Genomic DNA, 23,633 nt, shown 5'->3' with positions numbered 1-23,633 from the left:
ATTACCTGAAAGAGCCTATAATTGGAATCTGTTTGCAACATATTTCTCTATAACCTGCCATAACATTGTTTGTTACTTCTAAACTTTGAAAAAGGCTGAAATAAATGGTTTGAAGGAAACAATAAGTAAAAACTATATTCATTATGAATAAATATATTTTTCATGAAAATCCTACTAATACATGAATAAACTAGTGGTGTATGGTATCATGCGTTAAGGCAAATTGCTGGAACTTTCCGCACCATGACGAATCGAGGAATATTAAATGTTTCCAATTAGATTATTATAAATACTGTAACATTGTATAATAGTTATAAGATATATATATATATATATATATATATATATATATATATATATAAGCTGAATTACAAAATTTGAAAAAATTATTTATTCGAAGAATATAAGTGAGCTTTAGAACTTTAGCCAGAATTAAAATTAAAATCTGAATTATTTTCGATATACAAAGAAAAATTTTTTGAAAAAAAAATTGAAATATTTTTCTTTCCCAAAAGTAATTGTTTTGTCAACACAAACAGCAAGTTTTTTTAATCATTCAAATCGGATGCTTAGTTCTCTCAAAAACTGCCATTTTTGTACATTTAGCTCTGTATCTTCGAAATGGCTGGACATGCTTTTGCCAAAACCTAATCACTACTTCTCCCAATCATTACAAATTGAATGTTTTTTGGATCATTTATATGGGATACTCCGTTCTCTTAAAAATTCGATTTCTATTTTCTGCACTCTTTACTCCGTATCTCCGTAACGGCTGGACCTGCCTTTGCCAAATACTAATCAGCATATCTCCTTATCCATAGGAACCGAATGTTGAATGAACCATTCAAATCGGTTCATCCGTGCGCTCGAAAACGTGAACGAAAAAATGCGGACACACAAAACACACACAAACACACATCCATTTTTTCTGAGGTATGGCGTTGCAAATTGGCGTTGCACAATTTCTTCAAAATTTCATGTCCGCTAAATAGCGAGGTATGCAACCCAGGAAGAGTTTTTAAAATTTTCAGCAAGAATATTTTTTTGAAAAACCATAGAGATTTCAGCTTCATTTTTAAGAGTCCATACTCAATTTAAAATATTTCCGCGATAGAGCCACCTTACTTCTGTATAATAAAGAAGGTAAGGCTCAGCTTCACCATCCTGACATAATTCACAAAATAGCCGCGTATTTAGTGCATGTCCCTTGATAAAATTTATAATCTTGATAACATTATGAGTGTGGGTTATTTTCCCTTACAAAAGCTGAAAAACCATAAATATGACCCATCCAAAGACACCAAACTATCAATTTCCCCATTTTAATCTTTGCGCTTTGAAGTATTCGTTTACTTTATTATAAATATCAATTTCATGACATCTGAACTCGAGAAGAAAACAAAACAGCAATTTCTTTTCAAAATAATCTGCACCTTTATAGCAAACATATACCAGTTGTGAATTACTACTGAAATCCGTTGTCTCAAGCTGAATAGCAAAATATTTAGTTTGTTTTAATGCAAAAACTTCACATTTTTTGCTAATGCAAAGATTCATTTCGTTAGTAGGTTTTACTGAAGCTGATTTAAACCAAGCAATATATTTAAGTTGTTTTAGTGCGAAAACTACTTATTCCTTCACATTTTCTGCTAATGCAGAAATTCTTTCCGATAGTAGGTTTTACTGAAGCTGATTTAGTACTTTGCACATATATACTTTTTACCCCCAAAAATCCCACTTTTACCCCATTTGGGGTAATTTACCCCGGTTCCCCGACCACTTAGTTAAATGAAAATCGAAACGCGTAAGCGCCGCGTTGCGCTCTGACAGATAAACATTGAAACCCATAGAAATGTAAATAAAATTTGTTCTAATTATTAAAATGTTTATAAAACATCTGATAATTTGATGTACATAATGTCTAATGATCATTTTTGGCCGCCAAACACATACATACATATACTTTTTTTCTAAGGTATATGAAATGTAAAATAATTTGTACTTTCCATTTTTTGCGATTGCCATTACTAATTTGAATTAAACTAGTGGAATGCATGGCATCGTGCCTTAAGGCAAATTGCTGGAACTTCCCGTACCGTAACAAAATGTTCGAGGAATATTAAATATTTTCAAATAGATAATTAAAAATACTGTAAAATTGTATAATATTTAAAAGAATTATATAAACTGAATAGCAAAGTTGAAATTATTTAAAGTATATTAGAACTTTAGTCAGAATTAAAATTAAAATCTGAATTATTTTCAATATACAAAAAAAAATTTTTTTCTTGAAAAAAAATATTTTTTTTTTTAAATTTTGGAACAAATTTTCTTTCCAAAAGCAATTATTTTGTTAAAACAAGCAGAAAGTTCTTTGAATCATCCAAATCGGACACTTAGTTCTTTCAAAAACTGCCATTTTTATACATTTAGCTCTGTATCTTCGAAATGGCTGAACCTGCCTTTGCCAAAATCACCACTTCTCCCAATTAATACAAATTGATTGTTTTCTAGATCATTCAAATCGGATACTCTGTTCTCTCAAAAACTCGATTTATATTTGCTGCACTCTTTTGCTCCGTATCTCCGAAATGGCTGGATCTGCCTTTGCCAAGAACTAATCAGCACATATTCCTATCAATAGGAATCGAATGTTTTTTGAACCATTCAAATCGGTTGATCCTTGCGCCTGAAAACGTGGACGAAAAAATGCGGACATACAAAATACACACCCATACGCACTTATCATTTTTTCTGAGGTATGCCAAAATGTTCAGAAACCTTCAAAACGTCGAGAAATGCAAACATTTTTATTTTCTATTTTTGGCCCATTACTATCCTACCCTAGGGGAAGTTAATAATAAATTTAATGTACTTTGATTTGTTTACAAAAATATAATATTCTTAACTGATTCTCCAACATGAATATTTTATATTATTCCAGTATTAGCTCTGTTTGTGCTAAAATGATATGCAAACTTAATTATTATCAAAGCCTAGGGCATTACCTGAAACTGTAGTAAATTTCATATGGTTTGCTGTTGTCACAAAAAGCCTCATTTAATTTTACATTCTAATTCCACACAACGCCCACAAAACAGAGAGCGCATATAAATTCTTCGTAATTGTTTCGGCCGCTGCGCAATTGTAATTCGTTCATAGGAATTGCATACTCAGCAAAACAATTCACAAAACCATTTCAATGTGTATATTTTGCAGAATTATATGTTGTCAAAACAATGCCATCATAAGTTTAGTTTAATGTTATTTGTATTTTGTATTTTGTTTTTCATTTGATTTTATTATTTTAAAAATAGTTCATAATCATTCAAAACTAATGATATTTTCTTTATACTTTGATATTTAATAATTTTTAATACAAATAATGTATGGTATCAGTTTCCAATAAAAAAAATAGCATTTTCTCTAACAATTTATTTTTTGAGGTATCGAACTTTGTTAAAATTTAGATTTGTTTCTTGTTAATTTATTAACTTCCCGTGGGCCGAAAATTTTCATTTCTCGACGTTTTGAAGGTTTCTGAACGTTTTGGCATACCTCAGAAAAAATGGATGTGTGTGTGTGTGTGTATGTATGTATGTATGGATACAAATTTCCAGTCACGTTTTAGGGCGCACGGATCAACCGATTTGAATGGTTCAAAAAACATTCGATTCCTATTGATAGGGAAAAGAGCTGATTAGTTTTTGGCAAAGGCAGGTCTAGCCGTTTCGGAGATACGGAGCAAAGAGTGCAGAAAATAGAAATCGAATTTTTGAGAGAACGGAGTATCCGATTTGAATGATCTAAAAAACATTCAATTAGTAATGATAGGGAGAAGTGTTTATTAGTTTTTGGCAAAGGCAGGCCCAGCCATTTTGAAGAGCTAAATATGTAAAAAATGGCAGTTTTTGAGAGAACTAAGCGTCCGATTTAAATGATTCAAAGAACTTTCTGCTTGTCTTAACAAAATAATTGATTTAAATGATTTTAAATGAATGAATAATTTTCTTTTAGTTTTTTTTGTATATCGAAAATAATTCAGATTTTATTTTTATTCTGGCAAAAGTTCTAATATAACTTAAACAAATAATTTTAAATTTGCAATTCAGTTTATATACTTCTTATAAATATTAGACAATTTTTATAATAATCTATTGGAAAACATTCAGTATTCCTCGAACATTTCGTTACGGTACGGGAAGTTCCAGAAATTTGCCTTAAGGCACGATGCCATACGCACCACTAGTTATAAAAAAATTGAATTAATAGTTATTCCAACTCTGATGAATAACTCTTCTGACAAGTTTCATATAATAATTGTACCCAATGCGATATTTATAAAAAAGTGCCCATAAACTATGTAAACTGAACCAAAGTTGTTTATATCTCATTTGTAATAGTTTCATTGAAAGAAACAATAAGTCTGATTATAATAAAAAACAGACATAAACCAAGGCAAGATTTATGAAGCAGTAATACTTAATATTTTTTTTTGTTTATTTTGTTCAAAAAAGCGTATTTAATTTATGAGTTTTAATTTTTATTGTAGCTATCATTGTATAAAGCCTAAAATTGAAATTAAAATGGAAAAACTTTTTGCCCCCCGGTTGTCCTTATTTACCCCGCCTATGGAGTAAAGAGGACCTCATGACATGACAATTTATTGAAATATAGCGAATAAAACATATTTCTACAATAATGAGATAGTTGTTTGTTTGGTTTTCACAAAGTATTCGCTCAAAGTCTAATTGGACCTTTGGGCCCCACCCTATACTATTTCTTTTTTAATTGTAAATATGTAGAACTACTACAGAAAAATATGTTTTATGCAAACTCAGAGTAGTTGAACATTCTACCGATCTTTTTTATGATAATAGTAAGACAAATTTTATAAATTTATAATTAGAACCTCAAAATAAACATTGTCAAATTTTTTCACATTATGAAGTTTTTTATCTAACCCGGAGCAAAATACATAGTCTTTCCTATGTAATATATTTCTTATTTATAATAGTGTGTGGGTTCTAATCTGAAGAAAATGAACGTTTATATTATACAGATGATAATGAAGGCGGCAAATTAATTTACCACCGGGCTTTCGGCGCTAACGAACCCTCATAACAATTCTTCTAGCAAAATAGTGTCTCTAATAAGGGAAAGCTCAGCTTTTTTCATCTGGCTTTTGGTTAGAACAGGCTCTAGACTAAATCCGAATTTTATTATTTTGATATGAGATTTATGTGTGGCTACAATCTAATTAAAATCTTCATTGTTTGAAGCTTTGCAAATATTAAAATAAAATATGTGACAGCTAGTTTATTGGTTAATAGGGTAATTGTTCTAATCAGTTGTGCTATACTTCTGAAGCTTTAAAAGTTTTAGGTTTCCTGAAATTGTATTATTTTCAAAAATTATGTTTGTACTAAAAATATGTTATTTTAAACACTGTACAAAATATGAATCTTGTTAATTTTAGAATATTTATATATATTTTCTACTTGCTTTTATAATTGACAATCTGTCGTTATAAAAAAACATTCTGCAGATACCCTTCAAACGTCAAATGTTTATGTTTATATGCAAACGTTTTGTTTATACATTATTTCCTCTGTTTACCTTACATATTTGAACATTATTTCGAAAACGGGATTTGAAATATATTAATTACAAACACTGATGCCGATAAACTATTGTTTATGATATCCAAAATGATCAAATAACATAAAGCATAAAATGTAAATATAATGAAATAATATCATTTTTATTGTTTGAATATTAACTTACCCAACGATATAAATAATGGTAAAATAATTTATTTGTAATACGATATGAATATTTCTATTATTTTTAACATCACCTCCACTTTTATAATTTTTTTTTAAATTGAAAATCATATAGAATCCTAAATTTTCACCCTCCAACCACAAATATTTTTTGTGAATGTTATGGCCTTTTTGTGAATTTTTCTCAGATTATTTTGATTAAAATTTTCCTGAGCTTACGAAAAACCCAAACTTTTATTTCATTTTGGAAATTTGTTTTATTTTTCTTATGTACATTGGTATGGCTTCTATATAAATATTCATCTATCTTAAGATAATTTTAATATTATTATTACTTTTACCTTTTATTATTTTTTACCTTGTACAACTTTCAATTTCAATTTGTTCGCATTTATTCTTCATCAAGTATTGCACAAATAAAAAATAATAATAATCCATAATCAATCAAAATATTTATTTATTAAATAACTGGAAAAATTTGATCGGAAGCGTTTAAAAAATAACTTATATTATAACATAATATAATGACACACTTTGCTATACGTTATGGATTACGATAATTAATTCAAACATGCTCATTATAATTAAGCTTAATAAAGTATTTTACTTATTTGAAAGTTTTAAGACATTTGATTAATAGAAATAAATTTATGATACTTTAGACTATTTATACAAATTTTTGAGCATGCATAAATTTTTTATACCAATTGAATTCAATTGCAAGCAACAATTATAATTATTATTTATAATATTAAAAATTGTTATTAAAAAAAAACAGTTTAATAGTTCATAATTAACTTACGGAAAGAAAGTTTATGTTCTCTAAAAAAACAATTTGATAGTTTTATGTTTTTTCTACAGAAACAAAATTAGAAAAAAATATATATTTTTTTTTATTTTATTTTCATTCTGCAATCTATAAAAATAATTATATTTAGCAGAGAATGCTGACAAGTGTTTACAATTGGTTGTTTACAAATTAGTAGATACGCCCAGTGGTGTATCTACTATAGTTAATATATAAAAAAGAAAAAACTAAAGACAAATATAGAGAAATATATATATATATATATATATATATATATATATATATATATATATAAAATAAACTATAATAAATCTCGAGGTATTTTCCTTTTGAGCCTGGTCGGCTGGCCATCCTGGTATAAGTTGCATGCTAGTTGGTTTGGATGTGCGTCAATTCTATTCTTATAATTACAGGCAAACATTGATATATATGTTCTTGAATTGTAGGTATACCCGTGTCTTTGTGGAGAATCCGTGTTGGCGTGTAGTGAGGAGCGTTTAATATTTGTCGAAGGAATTTGTTTTGTGCTCGTTGTATTATGTTTAAATTGCTCTTTTTAGCAGTACCCCAAAGTTGTAATCCGTAGGTCCACACGGGTTTGATCACAGCCTTATATATAAGTAATTTGTTGTAAGTTGATAAAAAAATATGAATAAAAAGTAGGATTTTTGACTTTTTGTCGACGTTTTTCGAAAAACGACTGGACCGATCTCAAAAACTTAAAAGCCAATCAATAGTCTAAACCGTTTCTTCGCAATTGGGAGAAAAGAGTAAAATTTCTCGCACACCTTCAAAAATTCAAATTTAATTGATTTCAAGAAAATTGATTATTTTTTGGATTAGATTAGTTTTTGGTAAAGATCGGGCCGTTTGTTCTTAATTAAATGTTGAAATAAATGTTTAACGATTTTGATGAAACTTTACATAATAAAAGATATTGAAGTCTCAAATAGCATATCTTTCTTATAGTATAAGTGAAGTTATAAAAAATCATTAATGTTTAGAATGTCGCCGTGCGTTTAGGCAATTCTAATCAGAACCTGTGCCTAAGCATCTGTACGTTCTGAGGGGTTTCACAGGTAGCTACTGATTACAGTTGACGTCGAAACTTAAGTATAATTTTATAACAACAAATAGATGAAATAAAATGTGCTGAAGTAATTTAATTCATATAATTATAGATACTATAAATATGTACATTTTATCGAAATAGCTACTTCTAGTTCCTGGTGATGAAGTCGATTAGTTACACGTATCGTAAAATTCGACAACTTGCCTCAGGGCAAAATGCTTCTTACAACTAGTTTGAATAAAACTTAAATAAATAATGATAATTATGTAATACCCTTATCAAAACCGAATACTAGCATCTTGTCTATTATTCTTTTCCCTCTACTCAACTGACCGAAACGATTAAGAGGGTCGTTCTCACGCCTTAATCAACAAGACTTATGAACGATCCAAATTGTGAGGGCGTAATATATTCCAGGCCTATACACTCATTCTTATATAAATAGGATTATATATCGAACATAATTTCATAACGCAGGTTAGAGGTGAATTTATTTGACAAACACAATCTATTGTATTTAGCTTTATAGGCGGCTTAGTCAATCCTGTTGCATTGTTTCATCTACGTTGTATAACGCCTTGTAACTTTAGGTTGCGACATAGTATATAGGAAAACCGAGCACCGGGAGGAGGTACTCATTGTCTTGTTTAATCTGCATATAGAGTAGCAAATGAATAGAATAGAAATCATACGTGGATTAGACAATGTGTAATTTTTTTATATATATTTTAACAGCAATCAGAATCTTACGTCCTATGAGCCGTTGGGCTGAAACTTCTCCTTTCTTCGTATTTTTTAGATGTTAACCCAATGGTTAATCCATCCATATTTGATGATTTTTTGATATTAGATTTAATCTAATAGGGCTGACTTTTTATTGGTGCAGCAATGCCGGGCAAGGGCTATTTTCACATGGAAATATATTGCTATCTATATTTCCAAGTGAAAATCGTCACTGCTGCCTGACAACAGGCTGCTCGAAGTGGGTATCGAACCCGGAACCTCTGATTCAGGTCCCGTCGTTCTTAACCACTTACCTACGGGCGAGCCCTCAATGTGTAAATAAGAATATTTTATCATTTCAATTAAAAATTATTTGGACATAACATTCACAATTAATATTGGTTGAATGTTGGCTTGTATTTTTTTTAGTTAATATTGCACCTATCAATAATGACTTAGGATAAAGTTTTTCACGTTTTGCCCTTAGAGAAAATAATGCAATAATATTTAGTTCATTCAAATAAATTGAAAAAAATTGACGTTTATTGATTCTATATTCACTTGGCTTTTAACAATCACTGAAATTTGAATTAACCCGCCTGTCATAGTTACAATGACAACCATTTTTGCAAGATCCATTCGCCCTACTCGTTCCTACTACTAAAATACTATATAGGATTCTTTGATCAATTTTCTCTAGTCATTAGTTTCGAAGTTAAATTTAATTATTAAAATACTGCCCATAATAAAAGAATTATTTGTAAAATTATTATGTCTTAAGGTTGCTAGGAATAGGCGATGAAATTGTTTATGGAAATAAGGTCATCATTGGCTACACTTACTTCGTAAAAATTATTGACAGCAATATTTGAAAGTAGAGAGAAAAAGATGTGTAATCAGTCATCACGTTATTTATTGCGATCTTGCTATAGGGAAATAAACGGCAATGCTTGAAAATCCATAACATTTTTTTTAACTTCCCGTAAAGTAAGTTATAGTAATCGCAAAAAAATCGAAAATGAAAAGTTTTATATATTTTTTCGTTTCAGAGATTTCGGAACATTTTGTGTGTGTATGTGTGTGGGTGTGCGGATACGAATTTTCGTCAACGATTTCGGGAACACGGTTGAACCGATTTCGATTATTCAAAAAACATTCGATTGCTTCGATTGAGATAAGGAGACGTGCTGATTAATTTTTGGCATAAGCAGGTCTAGCCGTTTCGATGATACGGGGAAAAAAGTGCCAAAAACGGTAACTCAGGTTTTAAGAGAACGGAGCGTCCGATTTTAATAATTCAAAAAAACATTTTACTTGCATTGACAAGATGAAGAACAGGTCTAGCGGTTTCGGAGATCTAGTAAAAAAATAAAAAAATGCTATTTAGCGGTCAAAAATGATCATTAGACATATGCACATCAATTTATCAGATATTTTATAGAAATTTTAACAATAAGTATGAATTTTGTTCACATTCCTATCGGTTCCGCGCCAATGTTTATCCGTTAGACGGCGACGCGGCGCTTACGCGCTTTGCTATTTCGTCTCTATGCAGTTAAAGCAGAACGATTGTTTTGAAAAAAGTTAAGAATTTCCAAATAATTTCAAGATGAAGAAAACATTTTTTTTAAATAGTTTTTCAAAAATCTAATTTTTTAAAAGTAAATTTTTTTTAAAATGTTAATCTTTTTAAAAGACTAAATAATTTTTGGTACGTGAAGTTCCAGCAATTTGCCTTAAAGCACGATGCCATTTGCCCCACTAGTGTTAATTTTATTTGGCCTCGCTTCCTCTAAGCATTTGGCCATTTATTATTGTTTATACCATATTCAATCTTATATATCCTATTCTATAATTTTATTCTTAATTTTTATTCTTCTTTAGTTTTGATTACTTCATTCTTCTTTTAATCAGCCAGTTTCAATATTTTTTCCATTCTATCCGAATTCTATAATTACTATTCTCACTCCTGATTTTAATTCAAATAAAATATTAATTCAATTAAAAACATCAATTTTACAACTAATGAACCAAATTAAAGAAGAATAAATTATTTATTATAAATTAATAATTATCCCAACTCTGCTGATGATTATTTCTGAAGAAACACCATATCAAGATTATATATAGTATGATCTCTGTAAAAATTGTACCCATAAAATTTATATTTTGTTAGGTTGAAGAATGTAGCTACTATTTTGTAAATTCTCTTTAAAATTAAAAATAAGACATTGAACCTGTTTGTCCCATTTTAACCCGCCTATGGAGTAGATATTAACAGCTGACAAGTTTTTGAAAAACAGCAAAAAATCATATTTTTACGAAAGAGTTTTATTCAACATAGGTAGATAGTTGTGATATAATTGCTTAGGTTCTCACCATATAATTACTCAAAGTCATATTGGACCTGTGTGCTCCGTCTTGCCCTATTAAAAGCATTTAATATTTATATTTTAATTAGGTACATTCTCCATTATCCTTAAACTTTTCCTAATCATTTTCGGCGTCTGCTAAATTTCCGAACGAGTTTTTGATTTCTTGCAAAACCATAATTCTCATTTCTGTTAAAAACTTTATCTTACAAAACAATTTTTCAAGGGGTGTATGTTAATTAAATTTATATAAATTAATTTCCTTAGGCACTTTGATAAATTAAATTTTCAAAACACACAATTTTCGCTATGATTTGGATGATTGCCACGTGCCAGCTTCACTCGCTGGATGTTATAAATGAGTCTTTTATGTTGTGAATATTTTACTACATGCATGATTAATGTAAAAAGTAATTTCAACAAAGCGAAAATCATTTTGTAGATAATTTAAAATAAAGTTTTTGTGCAATTTATTATTCATATTATTCAGTGCTGAACATTATATTTATCACATTCATTTTGCGCATTCAGAAAATATTTTTTGTAAAGGGAAATATTTGTGTGATTTAACAATATGTCAAAATAATTGGGTACGTGGTACTTTTATTCTGTGTGTTGAATTTGAAAAATAATTTATGGTAATTTCGATTAAATATTAACTCTTTGGGGACAAATATACTCTGTGAGGCACAGGCTATTTTATAAACAATGACTCAGTTTGCATCTAAAAGTTGAATAAATTACATATAGCAGTGATAAACAGCGTTGTATTTTGAAAATAATTTTAAGTTATTTTAGAAGTATTTTTAGCCTCTTTCTTTGCTATATGGTCTTTTTTTAATAATTATTTAATATTTAAAACGGCCGAGCACTTTTAAATATGGCAAAATGACTGGTAAATTTTGGAATTAAGCAGTAGTGAACACATATTATTATATTGTCTAGGGTAGTGAAGATGAGTTTCAAATAGACATTCATACAGACAAATTTTACGAAATTACTATTCGCACCGAAGATAGTGATGAATGTGATGATGGTAGTATCGAACCAACAAAAAGAAGAAGTTCGACAAATTAAATGAAGAGCGGAAAGATATTAGCGAATGTGCCGATTCTCCTTCAATAATCGAGTTTGACATACATGAACAAACAGTCCGACTATATATAAGCAATATCAGCATTCAATAGATTATTTTACTTTATATTTTACAAATGAATTATTAGACAATATGATAGAAAAAACAAACCATTATGATGAACCAATATACTAATTGATCAGTGGCATATTCTAAATGCGAGAGAAAGAAAAAGAGATTGTATTGTCTGTTCTGACAGAAAAGCACCAGGAGGAAGGCGGTGAATAAAATTTTATTGTAAAATCTGTCAAAATCAACTAGCTATGCATTTTGGAAATTGTTTTGAACGTCACCATTCTTTATAAAATGATCAAAAATAAATTTATATTACAAATGTATGTCCTTCAATATCCACAAATTTTTATCAAACAAATTGCATAACATACACAATGAAATCAAGTTTACAGCCGGTACAATAGATTGTTTTGAAATCGGTGCCCTCCCGTAATGTTAAGTTATAAGAAGTTAAAACTGTAGTTACATATTCATATATTCGAATCATCACATATATGTTTTAACCTTTTTTATTTGTTAAACAGAATGAATGCAATGGAATTTTTTGTAGTGTCGAATATATGACATGCAAAAAATTGATTCAAGATACATTTCACATTACTTTAGGAATTAATCGTAACATTTATGGATTTACATAACCATGCTATTCAAACTGAAAAAACGCGCACTGAAAATAAAAAGTTAATTGTAATTAATCGTATTATTAGTTAAAGTAAATCTTTGCTTTCGATTTTTTTCACATTGCTGAAAATTGTAATTATTTTTAATAAAATATGTTTATCGCTTATATTCAAGATATTTAAAATGATTAGTAGGGGAGTCTGGATACGGTTGTGCCAGAGTACGGTTGTGACAGTCGTCATAACAGCTAAACTATGGCAATTTGGAATAGGATCCAAGAGAGTAAAGATGTAGTATGTTTGTTAGAACAAGTTACATTATTACTCTAATTCAGTGCCGTACATTGACATGATCTGTAAACCGAATTTTTTTTAAAGCGCCAAAATTGATTTTTGTTGTTCGGCTTCATTTAATAACTGTTACTAGTACACAGATAGATTACTATGTTTGTCATTTTGCCATAAGTTGAGCATCAGTTGTTGGTTACCAGCAATTCGTTTTTGCGTAGATAATTAAAATCGGTCATAACGATGATTTGTCTCAAAAAGTGTGCGTTGAGTACGAGTGTGACATGTTTTTTATGTATTTTTTCGGTTAAAAAGCTGAACATGTAAAGAAAAATCTAACTGAAGTAAGACAAAATACGAAAGAGAGGAATTGAAAAAACAATACAAAAAAGACAAATTCTATAACCGGTATCATAATTCGATGATTGATTCTGCCCGGTTTGTGGAAGCTCATATTTTGTATTTAGGGTTGGCGTAAAGGATCAAGTGCCAGAGTTTTACGTAAAATACGCAATCATGTGTTGCGCTGCAACTAGTTCCAGGTTCGCTGGATCGATTCCCGCTACCGCCGTAGCCCGACATCAAGCAGCTTTGATGTCAAATTTCCACTTGGGGTTATAGATCACAATATAATTCCAAGTGGAAATCGTCCTTCGTGGACATAGCTGCAAAATCTAATCATATGTTAACTATTAGACGTAAGAGCTAATATCAAAAATATCCCACACATAAGAGAATGGTTAATCGATGGATTGCCTCTCATGGAATAAGTAGTCTTAAGTCGTTATCCAACAGCTTATAGAACATATAGGAGTTCTGATTGCTGTTCAAACAATAAGAAGAAAAAAAATATATATGTGTTGCGCAATGAACCATGTTCTTTATTTTATAATTGTATAATAACGGTTGCATACCTCTGGAATATCTGCAGGTTGTGCATCCCAACATGCGCCAGTATTAAACGGCTGTACTGCCAAGACTCTCGGTAATTTTAGGTTTCTTTCGGTTCTTTTCGGTTCAGTTAGGTTCAGTTATCAATGCCGACACTCGGGGTTAGTTGATTCATCGATTCACCTGTGCGAAATATACCTAAGGCAAATCCAGTTATTACCGTTATTATAAATTGTATTCAATCACTTATAATTGAAATACAAAAAGTATTAGTTACATTGAAAGTGGTGTTGTTAATACTTTAACTATAAGTGGCTGACGGTACCTGAAACTATTCATATCTTGTCGCCCACATCTACCAATCCAAGACATTTCATATGATTCTGACTAGATCTCAGTATATTGATGTTGATGAAGTGACTGCTTAGTTAGGTAATAATTGTTAGTTTACGTTCTGAATGAATCTATTAAAGTAATCTATTAAAATAACATACTATTACTAATTATGATATATATATATATATAAAGAAAATGATCTCATAGTTCAGTTTATTAATTGTTAACTTTGTTTTAAAAGTTATGTTCTTTTATATAATATTTTATTATACTCATATGATTTAAGATTGTTTAAATGAGTATGTTATGTTGTGTGACGTAGACAAATGTTCTAACTACCCATTTATTAACTTCCCGAAGGAGAAATTTGTTTTCGTCAAAAAATCCGATTCGCTAATTTTATGTTCTCTCGCTTGACGTTTCAAGCTATTCTGAATCGAATGAGACCAAATTTGGGAAACGGTTGGACCGATTTCAAAAATTTAAAAGCCATTCGATGTACCTCGATGAGCCCGCAATTCTAAATCAATTTTAAAAATTCAAAAAAAGTTCGAAAGATATTGGTTGGGAATCGTGCTGATTAGTTTTTGGTAAAGATCGGCCGGACGGTTTTCGTGTAATAAATTGCTAAAATTATTGATTTCGGCGATTTTTATGTTTTTTTATAGCATAGACTTTAGATAGATCATACTAACATATTACGGCCCTACGACAAGTAGTTTAACTTTTAAAATTCGTCAAAGATTGCAAAACTTAGTAACGTTTTTTGGGATTTATCAAAATTAAACCTTTTATCGACACTTTCTCAATAACGTCTGAACCAATTTCAGAAATTTAAAAGCCATTTGATGTATCTCAACGAGGACTATCGTTTGTTAGTTTTGTGCGACGATCTGCCAAGCCGTTTCTTTGTAATTTGCGAAAAGTGTTAAAATTTTCGTCCACATTTAAGCTTATGCTACCAAATTGATTTAAAAAAATCAAAAACTGTTCAAAAGATATTAGTTTAGAATGACACTGAATAGTTTTAGATGAAAATCTGCCGAGCCGATTTCTTGTAATTAACTGTTGAAAAAAAATTAAGCCGATTTTTATTTCACAATTTTGAAAATTCTTGAAAATGTTGCAACTTATTTAAGTCGGTTGATTTATGCTATCGAAAATGCTGAGGTCATTCGTTTAAGTGAATGTGGAATACTTTAAATCTTGGTACCGAACCCATAGAAATTTTCTACTCTTTTTTAATTCCGAGATCGCTCGACTTGCCCCCATTTTTTTCAATTAAAAAAATAATAATTTTTTTATTTCGTCAATAGGAATCGAATGTTTTTTTAAATCATTGAAATCGGTTGAGCAGTGCTCTCGAAAACGTTATCAAAAATGTGAAACCATCATACGTCCCGAAAAATTTGTATCTATCATGCATCCATTTTGTGGCGAGAATAGCATACTCAGTAGCGTCCTCGACTCACACGCCGGAGGAATTCGGCTCGAATCTTCAGCAATACCAGAATTAAAAATATAAAATATTAAAGCAGATTAAGAATTGTATTATAAGTAAGAAGGAAAATATGAGTTTAGTTTAGAAGATGAGAAGAACATATTGAGAAACAAGAAGAAGCATGAAAATTGAATGGAATTGAAGAAAGAAAGTTGAATGGAAGATTAGGATATAAGAAGAGATAGTATATATATGATGAATGTATAAGAAATATATATGTAAGAATTGTATAGAATATGATGAAAAATAATATGAATAATGTAGGTGGCTTAAAGTGCTGTAAAGCGGAGGCCAATAAAAATTTAAAAACAAAACATCAATTTTTTCTATGGTACGCCAAAATGTTAAGAAAATTTGACGCTTAGAAGTAGGAAAAAAATTATTTTTTTGCGATTACTATAACTTACCCTACGGAAAGTTAATAAAGTAAAAACCAATTGGAAAAGCCATAAAATAATTAGGACATTAAATTATATAATACTACAGAAATAAAATGTTAATATAGTTCTTTTATTATTTTTCAGTGGCGGGTGCTGCATAGCGTGCGGCGTTCGTTTTGGTTGCTTCTCCTCCTGCGGTGCTGTATCCTCCTGCCTGCTCCATGTCACTGCGGTGACGTCACGCACGACGTCCTCCGAGTCGCGCGCGGCGTCTCCACCGGCAAGACGCGTCACGTTAAAACCGAATCTCCGCTTTATCCCAACGACGTTTCGAACGCGCGTCAAGAAACCGATCAAATCGTGCACGAAGTCACACTCGGCGTAAGACATCACAGTGAAATCAAACATAGACACATAACCGATTTGTTGGGTAATAGTACCCATAGTAAAACCAATAACCCCCCGCGGTTTGATAAACGAAAGCAAGTGACGGTGTTAGAAGATGCGATTATTGCTGATGAAGTTCAATTCGTGAATCCGAAAAGTGAAGTGAAGTCTAAAGACCGCGTCGCGTCTCGCATGACGAGAGGTGATGATTCGGATGATGAGAATGTGCTACATATCGGCGGGATTTTTCCGATTGGCGGTGAAGGTGGCTGGCAAGGCGGTCAAGCTTGCATGCCGGCGGCTAATTTGGCTCTGGAGGACGTCAATAGGCGGAAAGATTTGCTGCCGGGGTTTAAGCTGCGGTTGCACAGCAACGATAGCGAGGTAAATATTACACATATGATATTCAGGTATATGTAAACTAGTGGTGTTTTACCACAATTAAACATGCGAGAAATAAAAATGATCAATGATAAATAAGAATTAATCAGTTATTATAACAATTATTTTTATATTTTGAAATAAATTATTATGAGTACCGTAAATTTACAAGCGCTTATTTTATTAAAATAGTCAACTACAATAAATTGTATATATATATATATATATATATATATATATATATATATATATATATATATATATATATATATATATATATATATAACTTATATATAAAAATGGAACGCAAAATGTGTTGGTAAGCGCATAACTCAACAACGCGTGGACCAATTTGGCCAATTCTTTTTCTAAAATGTTCGTTGAACTCCAAGGATGGTTCTTACGGCGAGGAAAAACCAAATAACCGTCGGGAAAACCCTAAAAGCAGCCCTTTTCTTATTCTAATACAAATGTTTTCTAACTAAAACGTAGAATCAATTTGAGCTTTATTGCTATTATATAAAGTTAATATTAAATTACGAGCACTCACTGTATACTCCTCCTTAACGATTATTCGGATTTTGATAAATCTTTCTGAAGTTGGTTAAAGAAAGTTTGTTACTGGGGTGAATGTGAAATATTGTAGAAATAAATGGAAAAAATTGACATGTCATTGTTTGCATTGAAAATAAATGAAAACTATCATCTGCCAAAAATTTCAATTTACTTATGAACCTAAACAATATTAGAATATGTTTAATAAATTTATGATTATGAATAAAAAATATGAAATACACTATGACAAATTAATTCACTTAAAATATGAAGTTAAGTATTAATCATGGTCGGTCCTACCTTTGATGCGATGCATGCGAAAAATACGAGTGCACGCCTTAGGGGGCGCTAACATAAGATTCGGGTATTAAATTTTCAATATAGTTTTTTCTTCAATATATAATTACTTTGCATCTTTCACTAATCTTTCCACAATATTTTTAAAATTCGTAAAAAATCACTTTATAACAACAAATGGGAAAGTAGAGATGAAAACATACAATTCGGCCATCACGATATCGATTAGAAGAAGTTTAAGATGCAATTTTGGATATCTCAAATAATAAAAAAATACATTAATTTAATCCAACATGAAGTACCAGTGTTATGTTATGGTTATGGCTATGGTTATGTTATACCGCTTCAAGGACTTCAATTTCCAATATAGTGTGGGAATTGAGACTCAGTATTTTATTTAAAGCAGTTCTACATTTAACATCGCTCATATTATAAATGTACATGCATTTTGAAGTGAAGAGTAATTTAAAAAACAATAGTTATTTTTAGGTAAACGGTAAATATTAGTATATTATATTGAAAAATTGTAGACGTCTGTCGGGTCAACTAGTATATATATATATATATATATAAACCTAATCAAGACGATTGAATAAAGGCATTCGAGAACATTATTTCTATTTAAAAATGAGAAAACAAATGATTATAAAAACTCAAATACTAAAGGCTTTGATAAAAATTTGATTTACCAAAAAGGAGTGTCTTAATGCCAAAAAGAGTTTTTCATATTAACCAATTAGCCAATTTTCATATTAACATTTAAAAAAAAATTGAGTTTCTAGTAACACTTGCGGCCCATTTACTTAATGTTTCTGTGTATGAATAAAACAATATACTACAATTAAATAATATTTACCTAAAACATTCTTTTAAATTTAATTAAACATAATCTGTCAAAACAATGAATATTTAAAAATTGAAAAAAATGCTTTATTTGAACATCATGAAATTTTTTGAATTTTTTCAAAATTTACGAAAATACTGTTTTTTTTTAAGTATTAGAAATATTTTAAAAACTGAAATTTTTTATTTTTTTATTTAATTTTAAAGTTTTTGATACCAATTTAGGTTGATTGATTCATATTGTGAAAAATATCTGATTTTCAACCCCCAGATGTCATTTCTTTTTCAGTTTTTTTCTCGTTCTCCGAAATCGCTGAACCTTTGCAAAATTTTAATCAATTCTCTACTAGTGAAATGATTTTGAATCATTCAAGTCAGATGCTTCTTACTTTCAAAAACATAATTGCACATAGTTGTTTGCTACTCCATATCTCCGAAACGGTTAAACCAAATTATTAAACCAAACTAACCAACACGTCTCTCAATAATCTCAAAGATTTCTATCCATACATACACACACACATGCATTTATTCATTTTTGCTAAGGTTTGCAAAATGTTCAAAAACCTTTGAAATATAAAGATATTCACACATTTTCATTTTAGTTTATTGGGTGATTACTATATCTTACCCTACGGGATGTTAGTAATATCAAATACTACGTAAATTATTAAAGCAGGTGCTTTAATAATTTATTAAGTTAAAAAATGTTTTGACGTATTTCATGAAATTCAACATGGTAATAAAATTTATGCACTGATTCTACGAAATTGGTTGAATTATATAAATTAAATAAAATTTTATAGTTCTTTTATCGTCCTAAACATGGCGCCACAATTTAATATTGAAAAATGACAGTAGGTTGCAACAACTTGTCGGGAAAGGATTAGTTTCCAAAATGTCGTCTTTCGGGTCGTGTCGTGGCGTATATTATAAAGTGTATTGCGTTCGTATACATATTTTTCGGGTAAATGAAGTGAAAGAGCAAACATTTATAGACTTCAATAAAATTTTAAGTAAATAAGCAAAATTAAATTGGAAATGGCCGAAATATTTTATTATCACTACATAAGGTAGGATTTTAGAATAGCAATCCAACAACATTACGTAACACAGAATCATTATTTTAATGTCGGAGTCTTTGATTTAAATAATGTGAGGGCTTCAATATGATTTTTATAACTTCCCGAAGGATAAGTTTGTTTTTACCAGAAAATTCGAACTGATCTGAAACATCAATGAAAAAAAATATGTATGTGTATCTGTGTCTTAGACCAAATTTAGAAAATGATGATGATTCAAAGAACTTTCTGCTTGTTTTAACAAAATAATTGCTTTTCAAGAAGTTTTTTTGTTGTTAATCGAAAATAGTTCAGAAATTATTTTTAATTGTGACTAAAGTTCTAATATACTTAAACAAATAATTTCAACTTTGCAATTCAGTTTATATGATTCATATAAATATCAGACTATATTACAGTATTTATTTATAATAATCTATTTGAAAACATTTAATATGCCTCGAATATTTCGTTACGGGGCGGAAGTTCCAGCAATTTGCCTTAAGGCACGATGCCATACACACCACTAGTTTTTTCAAAATTGAAAGAGGTATCGTGCTGGTTTTGGGAGCCGATTTGGGAAAAATTTGAAAGTGCTAAACCTACCTTGCCAAAAACTATTCATGCTTTTTAAATAATCTAATTGGATGTTCCGCTTACTCAAAATCTACTATTTCTTTCACTTTGCTCTCTATATCTTCGGAACGGCTGAACCTGTCATTGCCAAAAACTAAGCAGTACTTCTCTCCGTCAAACCTAATAATGAAATTTTTTGTGAAGGCAGAACTAACGGTTTCGGAGAAACGGCAAAAAGTACTGTGCTTGTTTATTCTGTTTCTATTCTATAGATGAAGTCGTCACACAAATATAAGCTCTATATTAGATTTTAAATAAACGATGATGATAAAATTACAGTAGTTATAATAATTACTTTAATTATTTATATAACTAGTGGAGCGCATGGCATCGTGCGTTAAGGCAAATTGCTGGAACTTCCCGCACCAATTTTTTTTTTTTTTTTTAAAGATTTTTGAAAAAAAAATACTCTAAAAAATTAGATTTTTGAGAACTATAAAATTTTTGACAAAAATTTACTTTTTTTGAAAAAAAGACTTTTTGAAGAATAGTATATTTTGAAATATTTTGGAAACTTTGAACTTTTTTTCAAAGCAATCATACTGCTTTAACTGCATAGAAACGAAATATCGAAGCGCGTAAGCGCCGCGCCGCCGTCTAACGGATAAGCATTGGTACGGAACCCATAGGAATGTAAACAAAATTTATACTTATTGTTAAAATGTCTATAAAATATCTGATGCACATGTGCACATGTCTAATGATCTTTTTGACCGCCAGATGTCATTTTTTTTTACTTTTTTCACTAGATCTCCAAAACCGCTAGACCCGCCTTTATGAAAATTTGATCAGTTCTTCATCTTGTTAATACAAGTAAAATGTTTTTTGAATTATTCAAATCGGACTCTCCGTTCTCTTAAAAACTGGATTACCGTTTTTGGTACTTTTTGCCCGTATCTTCGGAACGGCTAGACCTGCCTTTGCCAAAAACTAATCAGCACGTCTCCTTATCAATACAAATCGAATGTTTTTTGAATTATTCGAAATCCTCGACGAAAATTTGTATCCGCACGCACATACACACACGCACACACACACACACATACATCCATTTTTTCAAAGGTATGCCAAATATTCAGAAACCTCTAAAACGTAAAGATATATAAAAAAATGTATTTTTCGATTTTTTTGCGATTACTATAACTCACCCTACGGGAAGTTAATTAATAATAATTATTTAAAACAATTATTATTATTGTTATATTTATATTTTTGATGAATTTTTATTGATGATAGATTATTTTTACTTTGCAAATAACTTTACGGAAAGTTCTTGCACAATGTCGTGACCCACTATTTATTAACTTCCGTGTTTTCGTCCAAAAATCGGATTTGATTTTATGTATTCAGAATCGAATGAGACCAAATTTAGAAAAATGATGTGTGTGTAGCATGGATGAGTTTGTGTGTATGGCAGCCGATTTTTTACCTTTCGTCGTCGTTTTCTCAAGAACGGCTGAACCGATTTCAAAATTTCAAAAGCCATTAGACGTATTTTGTCGAGGACTATCGTTTGTCAGCAAAAAGTGTACGTCCACGTTTCAGCTCACAATTATGAAAAGATTTTGAAAAATTAAAAAAAATGAATGCTGATTAGTTTTTGGCAAAGATCAAAAAAATTTTCGTTCGCGTTTTAATGAAAATTCGGACTCGTTTTTGAAAGTTCAAATACTATTTTTACAATAAATCGCTCATAGATTAATACATTGTTTTAGTATTGATTAAGTCAATTATTTACACATATCGGGAAGTTCATGTAACTTGCCTTAAGGAAAAATACCTCACCCAACTAGTTTTTAAAACCAACTGTATAAGTACGTTAGCATTATCAGTATGCTTAAAATAAAATTAGTGTCCTATAGTATAGTCATTATTGCCTGCTTTCAAAATTAATTCATTAATTCACTACATTTTGCATAATGGGTATTTCACATTTTTGGTATTACTTTCTCGTTAAAATAGCATTATTTTTTCGTATACCACAGCATCAGAATTCATTGTTATCCGTGAACGTATGAAATTACATACCATTTATATTCGGGAATTACTTTTTCATAATCGAAATGCTTTTAAATTCAAAGGGCCGTTCACATTTTTGTATGTTGTATTTTTAATATTGCGAATAGATAGAATACATGAAATTTTTAATATATTGTAAATCGTTAGCGCTTTATGTATTTTATTTATGAACTGATATAATTGAAATTGTATTATATAAATACAGTTTAAATAAACCTTTAAATGCCTTAACCAAATGCACTATTATACATCACACGTATCAAACAAGCAACTATATCGAACTATAATTACCAGTTAATTTCCAATTATAGAAATGTGTTTCTTACTAACTTTCAAAAATTTATTATGTGTCCCTGTCAAATGAGAAAATTAAAAATAATTTCAGCAAATATTTATTATTATATTACACGATTTACATTTGCTCTTCGCACATTGTATACGACATGAAAATAATAATAAACTGGATGCTAGATTTTCTTTTGTTTTCAAGTAGATATTGTAGTCAGAGTCGCATATAATGTGCAGACATCAACATTTAAAGTTTGCAAGTCTTTCGTATTAAATGCTTCTATCAAATATAAAACTTTATATCTTTACCAGACGCTTATGTCTGATATAAATTTAACCGTTGTATACATAACAGTCTCAGGTTCAGTGCCATTTCATAAAATTGACTCTTAAACTTTACATTTTTACTAAAAAAAATATTATCATTTTGTTATAGATATTTAAATGCATTTGTATTTTAAATTATATTTGATTGATTAGTAGTATAAATTTATTGCACATGGAAATTAATAACTCATATTTATTTTCCTGTTAAAACTTAATAAAATAATTCCTATAAACTTATTAATCTTAAAAGGATGGGGCAAATGGCTTCTAGAACTGATTGTTTTTTATTACAAATTATCAATTATTTGGTGATCAATTGTACATATCAGCTTGATGTTTAGAACCCTAATAGAATTTATTTTCTCTTTCCGGAAAACTGTAGCTTTTTATTGAAATTATTAAATATATCAGCAAACAAGCATAATATATCTTCAATTTATGATATAATCTTAGTGGCGGATATAAAATAATTGTTTATTATGTTTTTTAAATATCGTTGTGCTGGTTAGTTTTTGACAAGGGCAGGTCCAGCGTTACGAAGATACGGAGCAAAGAGTGCAAAATAGAAATCGAGGTTTTGAGAACGGGATATCCGATTTGGATGATCAAAAAACCATTCAATTTGTAATGATTGGGAGAAAAAATGATGATTAATTTTTGGCAAAGGCAGGTCCAGCCATTTTGAAAATAATAAGATTCAGAAAACCTTCTACTTGTGTGACCAAAACAATTTTTGAAAATTATTTTCCATCAATTTATTTTTTTTGGTATATAGAAAATAATTCAGATGTTAATTTTAATTTTGGCTAAAGTTCTAAAACGCATTTTATACTTTAAATAAATGAATTTACGTTGTAATTCAGTTTATATAATTCTTATAAATATTAGACAATTTCGCAGTATTTATAATAA

At 29.7% G+C, this 23,633-nt stretch overlaps 1 protein-coding gene across 1 annotated transcript in view; it reads left to right on the top strand.

The window, feature by feature from the left end:
• Positions 1-22,787, top strand: part of LOC113373971 — a 370,514-nt gene extending 347,727 nt beyond the window's left edge. Inside the window, exons 2-3 of the mRNA XM_026614232.1 lie at positions 16,072-16,698; positions 22,707-22,787. Coding sequence (XP_026470017.1) covers positions 16,072-16,698; positions 22,707-22,787 — 708 coding nt within the window. The remainder of the gene's footprint in view (positions 1-16,071; positions 16,699-22,706) is intronic.
• The last annotated feature ends 846 nt before the right edge of the window (positions 22,788-23,633 follow it).

Source organism: Ctenocephalides felis, unplaced genomic scaffold (assembly GCF_003426905.1).
Source record: "Ctenocephalides felis isolate EL2017-DRISC unplaced genomic scaffold, ASM342690v1 CF-g0.4_SCAFFOLD_01604, whole genome shotgun sequence".
Classification (NCBI taxonomy): domain Eukaryota; kingdom Metazoa; phylum Arthropoda; class Insecta; order Siphonaptera; family Pulicidae; genus Ctenocephalides; species Ctenocephalides felis.
This window is presented reverse-complemented; position numbering and strand designations above follow the sequence as displayed.